The sequence below is a fragment of the Mus caroli genome, chromosome 13 (genome assembly GCF_900094665.2).
Source record: "Mus caroli chromosome 13, CAROLI_EIJ_v1.1, whole genome shotgun sequence".
Classification (NCBI taxonomy): Eukaryota; Metazoa; Chordata; class Mammalia; order Rodentia; family Muridae; genus Mus; species Mus caroli.
This window is the reverse complement of record NC_034582.1, coordinates 29,553,773-29,565,094: the sequence shown is the minus strand read 5'-3', so window position 1 is coordinate 29,565,094 and position 11,322 is coordinate 29,553,773. Positions and strand designations below refer to the sequence as shown.

Genomic DNA, 11,322 nt, shown 5'->3' with positions numbered 1-11,322 from the left:
TGAGCCTGTGTCCCACAGACCACAAGTCCTGGCCTAACCTAGGCAGCTGACAAGATCATATCTGTGGTCACTCTTGACAGCTCAGAGGAGAGTGTGGGCCTGGTAGAGGCTGTGCAAGGCCTCTGTGAGGAGCAGTGTCTGAGGGGATGGGAGGAAGGGGGAGGGGAGGAGGGGATGAAAGCCTTCAAAGATGGCATCACAGGCTGCAGGGGATTTCAAAGGACTTCTGATGCCAGGCAACCACTCCAGTGACCAAGGTCAAATGCTTACAGCTGCCTTCCCTCTTCTTTAATTATATCTAAGAGTATTTACAGAATGCTCTCTATGATTATTTCCCTAAGCAGCTCCTTTCTCTCAAGTTGATTCTTTGTTTGAGACAGTCTTATATACCCCAGGATGTCCCTCTTGCCTCTATGTACCGGCCTTATGGGACATGTGCCACCACATTCAGCTCCTCAGTTTGATTCTAGGCTCCCCCACCCGAGTCTTGCAAAGGTGATTTTAATTTTTAAACTAATATCTAAAACCAGAACAGTTGAGGACCATGATGAAGTGCTATACCACCCCGGACATATATACACATTGTGTGATGCTTAAAACTGGCCTATGCATTCTCATCTCCAACATTTCCATATGGTAAAATATTAGAATCCTCTCAGCTTCCTGACATGGACAGACATTGTTGTTTCTATAGCAACAGCACAGCAGGGTTTTTACTCCCCTTGGCTGTAGCTTGGTAACTGCAATCGACATCTCCCCAACACTCTGGATCTCAGCCTTTCTGAAGGTCATTAAGCTATGGAAATGTTATCTTTGGAAACAAAAGTATACCTAAAAGATTATCTAACGTATCCCAAGAATAGTCCCCACCTTGCCCATCATAATCTGAATGACACAAGCCGGGATTCCTATGTGTGTCTCGTGTGTTCTTTCTTCCGACAAGCTGGAGCAGCACAGGAAATACCTTGGCAAAAGGCCACTACACAGAGAGCACTGACGGTGGCATCGGTTTAGGCATCATAAACTCTCCTACAGTGTCAGTCATCAATGACAAACCCTATAAAGCTGGTACCCTACCTTTCTGGGTACCAGCTGGTGGAGAACACAGGTGAAACTTATTGCATCACTGAGGCCCTGTATGACACCTGTCTGCTTCTGCACACTGAAGCTGACCACACCCATCTATGATGACCTCACCTATCCTGGTGTCAGTCACCATAAATGGGGTGACTGCCTGCCTGCACTCCTCAGACCTGCTCAATGCAGACCTCAGCCTGATGGCTGTGAATATGATATCCTTTCTGCACCTTTGACCAGCAGTGCAGTCAGCCATTCTTTGTCTGGAAATGCTGATGCTCCCCAGCAGAGGTCATGCTCTTCCTGTGATGCTGATTCTAACAGTAAAATAAGTGGGTGAGGGAGTTTAGACACCAGCACAGCTTTTGCTGAGGCCCTGGCATAATGATGCCATCTTGTAACTGATGTGGTCAGAGCTGTCCAATGACAGCCCTTCCAATAGGGGCTATCAAAGGAGTGATAACAGCTTTGGGATATTCTGAGTCTAGGGCCTCCCTGGAGTAGAAGGGATTCAAAGCGCTGCTTCATGAGGGTCCTGGGAGGGTCTGAAATATTTAGGCCAGGAACACAGGGACTGGAAGTACAGGTGGAGAATAGGTATGACCTACATGGCATTACATGTGTCCACAGATCAAAAAGGACTTCCTAACTAGTGCTTTTTTTAGCAATACAGTTAGACCTGCCGACTGTAGGTTCCTTTGACCCTTATTCTAGAACAAGGTGACAACCTTAACAAGTCCAATGGCTGTGAAGCTCATTCATCCAGCTAGCTGAGTTTCTTGGAAGAATTCCCATGCAGTGACAAGTTAGAACAAGCAAACAAACAAAAAAGTCCAGCTTGTCTACTTCTCACGTGGGACTCATGTAATGCTCTCTGGGCCCTTTTTCACATTCCCAGGGTTGAGTCCTTTGTTGGCCAAAGCCATCATCTGATATCTAGTACAGGCTTTCAGCTTCCTTATCTTCCTTGGTTCCATCTCCATGACCCTTCTTGGGCATCCTAGGCTCTAGACCATTCTCAACATCTCCTGTCAAGTCTCCCATTCCACATCATAGATGAAGTAAAGCTATATAACCCTCTATAATCATAGGTTCCCTGTCTGTAGATTGACCCAACCACAAGTAGAAACTATTTGGATGCAAAGTTGTATCTGTAGGGAGCATGCACAGACATTTTTCTTGTTACTCTCTGTAAGCACTACAGTATAAACAGCTATTTACATGACATTTACACTGTTTAGGTGCTGTGACTCATCTAGAGATGATTTAAGGAACACAAAGGAGTGTGGAAGGTTCTAGGCATATCTGATCTGCTTTATAGAAAGGATACATATTTACAGGTTTATGTAATACTTTCCCATGGGTATTGAAGGAAAATGGTGCTAGTTCTCTACTCCTGTGTATTGAGTCATTGCAAAATGAGTGGCTGAAAGTGACATAGTCGATTTACAGTCTCCAGGGAACAGAAACTCAGCGGTGAAGATGAGTCCTTCTCTTAGGAACACACAAAGGGAACCTACCTGTTCTACATTGTCATCTCAAGCTGAGGCTCATTTTACATCTGATGGCCTTCTCGTCTCTGTGACTATCGACCAAAGGCTGCTTTTTATATATGGAAGCTGCCTGGCCATTCCCCATGACATAGTAGCTCTTCCTTTAAAGTCAACAGGAGAACATCCTGAGCCTGATGGACCAGACTGAGCTGCTCTTCTGTCACCATCTACAGTCTTATTTTAGGAGCCATTAGAGAAAGCCTACCCAGGAATCCTTAAGGTCAACTGATGTGAAACCTAACTGCCTATAGAACCCATCTCAGCAGTATCTATATTAGCATTTGAACAGCTGAAGAGGGGTTGTCATGGAATCTGCCTAATGCACATGGACTAAAGTAGATTGGAAACAGCATGGTCTTTGGATCCAAATAAACCAGATAAAGCTTATCACAGGGTAAATAATTTAGCTCATTAATAAGCACCATACTTGTTTTGTTAAATGGCAAGGCTGATCTGGCTAATAAACTTTAAAGAATTCACATAGGTTTATTATATATATATATATATATATATGCCACAAAGTATTGGTAGCATTATATTAGTAGCAACATTAGGGGCTATGAAACACTGTTATTTCTTGGTATCTAAGGGGATTGGTCCCAAGATCCCTGTGGATGCCAATAATATGGTCAAATACTTGCATATAACCTACATACTTCCTCCTGTTTACTGTCTATTGTCTCTAGATTAGTGATAAACCCTGACACAATGTCAAAGCTATGCAAATAGTTGTTTAGCATGACAAGAAAACTCTTTGCACATGCTCAGTACTGACACACCTTTCTTTTAATTTTGGATATATTTCATCCATGACTGGCTGATTTCATGAATGTGTCCTATGTAGACATAGGAGCTAACTATAGAACAAAAACTTTAAAATCCATCTTATATCTGACATATGAAGACAGTGCTTAGGACTGTTTGGTACACCTGGCAATGAGGCATCTATAGTGACAGATGCAAAGGAGTGCCCCTCCCAACTAATTAAGCATTTCTGGGATTTATCTTCCATAAAAAGGGACCATAAGAACCAGGAATGATTTGGGGTTTCTATGAAGATCCCAGCTTCACAGTCAAGGAGGCCTCTGGACAGATTTCTTTAAAAAAAAAAAATCTGAAGTGCTTTTGGCCCAATAAACAGTGTTGAAAAATTTATTTCAACATTCCTTTTTAGTTAAAGGAGATCCCTTGGAGTTTTGAAAGCACTTTCCCTGGATGTTCCTTGGATTCGGCTTCCTATGCAGACTGCTCTTACAAAAGCAGCATAGACCACGGTAGGAACAGAAAGGGAGAAACTGTTTCTGAATCAAAGGCTGATGAAGTACAGCAGTGTGGCTGGAAAAGGCCCACATGGAAGAGCACACAGGACAACCATTTCTGAGCCAGGCTCTCTTCCTCATGCTTGGCAAATATTTGCTGCAAAACTCCCCTGCATGCTTTTAGCAATGGCAAAATTAGGCTCTGTTCAAATAACTGGCTTCCTTCCCTTTAGAAGAGAAGAAAATATTGATGTCAACCTCCCCAACTTGTTATTTGCCTTGAAAGTGAAAATGAACATATCTTGGGCTCTGGAACACTCTGGAAGAACTGAATAGTGTTCTTTCTACACTAGCTTGGCCCGGTGGACGGTAGCCACACCCAAATTCCTTGGCAAATAGATCTTGGCGAGATGTGAAAGCCAGTGTTCTGTGACTAGGTAATGAGGGAAACAAAGCTGCAAAGCAATGGGAACGAGGTCTCCTGGGCTCTGGGTACCTCAGAGTTGGTCACTCTACTGCACTATGTGGTTCAAGGGGTTCCCTGGGGACCTACAGACCAAGGGACTTGTGTAGGAGGAATGTTCAAAAGATGTCTCAGCTTGCTGCTTATGAGTGCCACTGTTTTGTCACAACTACAGGCCACTGGTTTTTCTCAGGGACCAAGAGTATGGATGGGGTCTTAGTTAGGGTTTTACTGCTGTGAACAGACACTATGACCAAGACAACTCTTATAAGGACAACATTTAATTGGGGCTGTCCATTTTCATCAAGGCAGGAACATGACAGCATCCAGGCAGGCATGGTGCAGGAGGAGCTGAGAGTTCTGCATTTTCATTCTGCTAGCAGAATGCTGACTCCTAGGCAGCTAGGATGAGGGTCTTAAAGCCCACACCCACAGTGACACACCTACTCCAACAGGGCCACACCTTCTAGTGCCACTCCCTGGGTCAAGCATATACAAACCATCACAGATGGTAAGAGGATGTACACATCGCAGCATGGGGAGCAGAGCATGGAAAGGGTTCAGTTAACTATACCAGTGGTTCTCAACCTGCTTAATGCTGCAACCCTTTAATACAGTTCCTCAGGTTATGGTAACCCCAACCATAAGATTTGTTATGTTGTTCCTTCATAACTGTAATTTTGCTACTGTTATGAATCATAAAATAAATATCTGAGATGCAGGATATCTGATATTCAACCCTGTGGAAGGATCATTCAACCCCAAAGGGGGTCGTGACCTGTAGGTTGAGAACTATTGAACTAGAGACCCACATAGAAAGTGTCAATCAGCTTTCTGTCACAAAAATATCCTGGTACAAAATACCATGGATGAAAAAAAAAAAAACCATATTGTAAGGAGGGAAGTTCTACTTGGCTCACAGTGTCAGCAGTTTGGCTGATGATTGGTTGATTCATTGCTTTGTGAACCTGTGCTGGATGTGTACACTAGGGTGATGGTGAAGGAAGGTGTTATGTGAACAGAGGCTACAAATGGGAAAAGAAAGAGGAGGTGGGACTAGAGTCCCAGAATCCCCCTCTAGTGAGTGCACTCTCTCAGTGAGTTAACTTCCTTCTACTAAACCCTACCTTTTAAAGGTTCCACCACTCCTTACAGGGTCAGAAGTTAGGAAGCAAGCCTTTAACACATGAGCATTTGGGGGATATGGAAAATACAAACTATGGCACGGAACATGAGTTGACTGTGATTTATAAAGGAGCATATGAGACAGAGCGAACGCATGCTGAACCTTTGGCAGAAGCCCACATAAACCCTCCCCATCTTGTTTTATCGGATATTTTGACACTGTGGCAAGAGTAATAAGAAATACAAGTGCCCTGAGTGGGACAGGGAGAGAAGAGGGCAGAGAGAGGGAGAAGGGGGGTAGAGGATATGATCATGCCAGCTGTAAAAGCTCAGATTTTTGTAACTAGCATTGTCATGTGGCAGGTGGTATTGTAAGTGTTGTCACACATTAGTCTGTCAGTCTTTGTAACAGCCCCGGGGGGGGGGTGGGTACAATTGTCCCTCAGTGTTCATGGAAATAGCCCAGCTCCTTAGACACATCAAGTCTCTTCTATAAAATGGTACAGAATCTGCACGGCCTATGCACAGCCTCCTATGGACTGCACACTATTTCTAGATTTCTAACAATGCCTGACATTATACACATCACGCTGTATCTACTGTGCATGTCATATCATACTGTTCGGACAATGACAACAGTCAGAAGCATTTATTGCAAATATTTTTAACTCCTTAAATATGGTTAGATGAATGAACATATGCAGAGGGCTGGTAATAATTATTCCCAATTCACAGACGAGGAAGTGGGGAAGAGGAGGTTAGGTGTTTGGGATTTGTACCTTCCACTCAGGCTCTGTGGCCTGTCCTCTTACCAGTCAGAGAATGGGGTGGGGGGTATTCTTCCCCTCACACAAAACAGCTATGGCTATGTGAAATGATCCATTTAGAGGATGTGGTACGGTCCAGGTGATGGAGAGAATGATAGCAGCAGGGGTGGGGTGGGGATTGCATATGTCTGAGACTCTGTGACATTGTACTTAAGTCAAGGAATAAAAAGATGGTATTTGTTCTTTTTTCTTTAAAAAAATATTTAGCTATTTTTCTGTATATGAGTAAACTCTTACTGTCTTCAGACACTCCAGAAGAGGGCATCAGAACCCATTACAGATGGTTGTGAGCCACCAGGTGGTTGCTGGGAATTGAACTCAGGACCTATGGAAGAGTAATTAGTGCTCTTAACTGCTGAGCCATCCCTCCAGCCCCTAGCATTTGTTCTTAATTACAAAGGCAGAGATTTTAAAATTATGTTCAAAAGGAAAACGCCTCAACCCACAAGTGGAGGAAAATGAAGATATTCCCATCAGATATCGATAGTGAAACCACACACATCTAGAAATGAGTGGATACATTAGACCTCTTAATACTTTCCAAAATTTAAAAGTGTTTTACGTGTGAATGTGCTCTCACAGGCAGATGGGAATCAAAGGAGAACATTTTGTGAAGTCAGTTCTCTCCGTCGACCTTTATGTGGGATTCAGGGAATGAACTCAGTGGCCAGGTTTGTATGGCAAACATCTTTACTTGCTGAGTCTTCATGCCAGCTCTAAATTTTAAAATTTTATAACCAAGACATATATATGTACATAACACACATATATATGTACATAACACACATGTATTCATGGGCTTAGAGCTCAACCTGAGTTCAAGAGGCCTGGAGGTGCCTCTCCCATCTCCAGTGGTGATTGGCTCTTGTGAAAAGAACCCGGCACATTCTTGGAGGTGCTTGGAAACCATCACTAGGCACTTTATTGTTATCAGGTGCAAAGTGAATACATTTGGTGGTGTTAATGTCAAAACTAATGTTTCCAAAATTTTACGACCCCTGTAAGTGGGCTGAACAATCTGTCTCAGGAATGTCTGTCACCTATAGAAGGAACATCTGTCATGGTTGCACCTAACATGGGATGTGCTCACAGAACATGGTTTGCCAAAGCTTTCTCATGAGGACCCTTCCTGGCGGAGCCTGGTGAAGGCAAAGTGAGAAACTTGGCAGAGTGTGAGGCCTGAGTTCATGCCCAGCTGACCACCCTCTAGTCTAAACTCTGTCACTGCTACTTTGCGAAGCCTTTGGGGCACAGATGCTGTTGGTAACAGTGGTTCTAAAGCAGGAAATGGCCTGTGGTTGGAGGACATTGTTGTCCTTTGCCACCCATCACCTGTCCAATAACCAGCAGAACTGCTCCTCTTAGACAAGAAAAACAGATAAAAGGAGGGAGGGGCTATTCCCCCTCCCCCCAAAAAAACATTTCAGAGACCTGTTATAAAGCAGGGGTTGGGAGGGGGTGTTACTTGGCTCATCTCCTCCTGTCATGCACCCTCCCTCCACAAAGCAGCTTTGCTTTGTGATAGTATGAGGGAGTTTGGATATTCATACTGGAGAGAGAGGAAAGCAGACTCAGCCCTCAGATGAGTCACTTTGGGCAGGGCAGGCATTGTTTGAAATCTGTGTTTCTCTGGCTATACATTAATAGACATCAAGGCTGGACGCCCGATGGCAGAAGCAGGCTGACTCGAGACAAGGTCCAAAGCAGATGGTCTTCAGGAGCTAGTGTCTGCCCTGAACAACACAGTCACTGTTCACTTACTTTTCAGGGCCACTCAGTGTACAGAGCACATGGGGTGCTGCTTGTCCTTTAGCACATTATTTTCATCTGGTGATGTAGGCTCAAAGGTGAGTTGAGTGGCTGGAGGAAATGGTAGAAAAACATCACTATTCTCCGCCTGCTAGGGAACCTCACATCCCCAGGATCTCTTCCTCTCTTCCGCTTGGCCTTAAACTTCCATTAGGAATGAAGCCACAAACACCAGGAGGCAACTGTCTCAGGAAACCTTTGTGAAGTGCCACAGTCAGTGACATTCTCCAAAGCCGTTTCGGCAGAGGTTCTGGAACCTTCTAGCTATTCAGGAAGACCCATGATGTGGAGATGGAGGCAGATTGGGGGAAAAGCTCTGAAGGCCAAACCTGGGACCCAACAGCTTGGGGATGGGAAGGAGAAAGAGGGACATATAGGACATCTATTTCCATCTGAGGAGGTCCCAGCACAGCCTGCCTGCTAGGAGGGAGGAGCCTGGAGGTCTGGGTCCCTGAAGCGGAATCCACGATGATGTAACTTCACCTGGGCTTAATCACGAGTGACTGGCTTGTGGCTCCCACCTCAGCAAATGACCCAATATTAACATGGCAAACAAGATCCACATTTACAGCAGCATCCCTTTGGACTTTATGAAGGCATTTTCACTCCATAAACTCAACCTGCTTTCATATACACCTTCTCGTTTCCTGTTCACAAAGCCAGCTCCACAGCACCTATAATTATTTAGTGTTTGAAGAAACTGGCTCCTGAGAGGAACTGGTGGAAACTCCTGTTTACCCCTCCACTGTGCCAGACCAGTGAAGAGTAACTCCTGGTGGCCCAGTCCTAGCGCCAAGCCTATGGTTTCTGCTAATAGAAAAACTGCAGGTTCTTGGACGTTCTCAATTTGTAGCTGGTCAGGTTTTAAACCTTGCTTTTCTGAGCGGAGGAATCTGGGTAGTGTTGATACCTTTTGTGGGACAGTACTAGCCAAGAGGAGGAAATGCGAGCCCTGAATGTGGGCTGCAACAGTGTTTTTTATATATTCCTGGTTATCACATTTTTAAAAGTGAAAACAAGTGAGTCATTGAACAAATATATTTTAAGCACTGTGTCCAAAACGTGATCACTGTGACCTTCTGTCAGTGAGGCTCTTTGGTTAACTTACCCAGCCCATGAAAACCACTGTGTCTCTCTCAGACCAGCATCTCAACTCACACTCACTGTATTAGCTACCTCCACTTCCCTCCCTTGCTCTCTCGCTCCAACACATGCCTGAGAGCAGAATTTCGACTTTTAAGAGGCTTTTAGGACCCAAGAGTCCAGAGCAGAAAAACGTCACTCTTCCTCCTCTATACCTAGCAATCGACCTGTATAGCATCCTTGTCGTCCTTGAAACAGTCCAGACCCTCATTCGACCCTCCCCTCCTTCCTCCCAAGCGGTACCGCCTGGCTTTCGACTTGCCCTTAGTTACCAAGCAGACTTGAAAGAGAACCAGGCTGCAGTTCAAGTCCTGCCCAGGATGCAGGCACCCCTTTTCAGAAAGGACAACTAGTAGAGATGCATTTTCATTTCTGGGCTCCATATCCAAGAGCGAGGCCACACCTGTCCTGCTACTGGGGAGGCAGGAGCCCCATCTCTAGTACTCGGAATGGTGGGAAGTGAGCAGTGTGGGAGCAGAACCAGAGTGTAACTTAAAGGTCTCGACAGTAGACAAACACCTCAGGTGGACACTGAGGGGAAGCAAGCAGGACTGGCTGGGGGACGTAATAACCCTAGGAGGCTGGATACAGACGGGTGCCCCATACCTCGCACCGCGCCCCGGCTCCCTCTCGCGGTGCCGCAGTCCCCGCCGCGCCGCCCCTCGGCTCTGCCCCCATGACGTCAGCGGGACTGGGCGGTCCCTGGGTATAAAAGGCGGTGCTGGGGGAGGGCGACTGGTCTTTTGCGCTCCTTAGCCCTCTGTCCACGCACTGCTCCGAGGGCAAGAGCCTCCACCCCTTCTACAGCCAGCACCATGCGCGAGATCGTGCACATCCAGGCGGGCCAGTGTGGCAACCAGATCGGCGCTAAGGTGGGCTCATCCCTAGGGAGGATATGGATGAGGTAGCCTCATCCGGTCAGGGTCCCAAGGTTGTGTGGGGAGAGGGGTACGGGGGGGGGGGGTGTCGCGGAAGCAGGCCGAGCCTAGGGGATCCTGAGGAGCCCCGGCTGGTGTCGCATTCCACCGCTGGCTACTGGGCGGGCCGGGTCCTGAAAGCCGACCAACTTGCCAGGATGGGTTTGACAAGGGTGTCTTAAATTAAGGTCCATTACATTGCTTTGGGTAACAGCCCTTCTGCGGGGTGCAGCTGACATTAGTCTGGTTTTTTTTCCGTGTCTGAAATTTGGGTTGGGGTGGGTCACTACATGTATTGAAAAAAATCTCATGTCAAATGTAATTCATATATATTGTATATATATATTTCTGTCATTTGAATGAAAAAAATGCAGTGTCATTGGGTTGACAGATGTTACAGAGGCGTGTCTTTGGGCCAACAGACGAGGGTGTTAGACAAATTCTCTAACAAGGGCTCATTTAGATGTGACATAAAACACTATGGTCCTCTTTCTCCTTTGCAAGACTGCTTGGAATGGGGGCTGTGAGACCCGACGGCAGCGGGGAGACAGCAATGGGTATTTAACATGGGTGTGGGCGGGTGCCTGTACAAGGACATGGTCTCTTTCAACACCGCCATATTGCCCACCCAACCTCTCCACTCCCTTTCCTGCTGCCAAGTCACAATGGAGGTTACATCCTGAGGATGGCCAGCTTTTTCCCGGAGCTGCCAGACGCCCTCTCAGGATTGTACTGCCCATCCCCGAACATTCCTAGCCAGGGTCAATACCCGAAGCCAATATGTAGGTCAGTGGTATAAAACTGGGCTGTTGAAAGCTGTCATGGAGTCTGTGCCAGCAGCCATTGATCCCTGGAGGCACAGGGGGCGGGGCACCTGACTTTCCCTTCTGCCTTTCCCATCCATCAGCCTGTATGTGTAACATTCAGCCTTGCCTGGAGTGATAGAAAGCAGCTGCCTCTGCAGTTCTTGGAGATCCGCTGTGCCCACTTCCTTCTGCAGGCTCCTCCCAGCCCTGCATCTGTGGTCATAATATGGCTGATGCATTGCGCATTCCCAAGACCCTCTGCAGCAGCAGCTGCTGCCCAAATACATGGAGGCCAGCAGCCCACCAGGCTCTTGCCCTGCTGTCTGACAGAGACCTTTCTGGT

At 46.3% G+C, this 11,322-nt stretch overlaps 1 protein-coding gene across 4 annotated transcripts in view; it reads left to right on the top strand.

Annotated features, from left to right (window-relative positions):
- Nucleotides 1–11,322, top strand: part of LOC110307609 (tubulin beta-2B chain) — a 55,567-nt gene that overhangs the window by 41,735 nt on the left and 2,510 nt on the right. Inside the window, exon 6 of one of the 4 annotated variants that reach the window (XM_029468225.1) lies at nt 4,300–4,318. The exons of 2 other annotated variants lie outside the window; for them this stretch is intronic. In XM_029468225.1, the coding sequence (XP_029324085.1) occupies nt 4,300–4,318 (19 nt within the window). Of the gene's footprint in view, nt 1–4,299; nt 4,319–6,366; nt 6,373–11,322 lie in introns of all 4 variants that reach the window. One more of the 4 variants, XM_021179828.2, reaches the window with a different exon arrangement.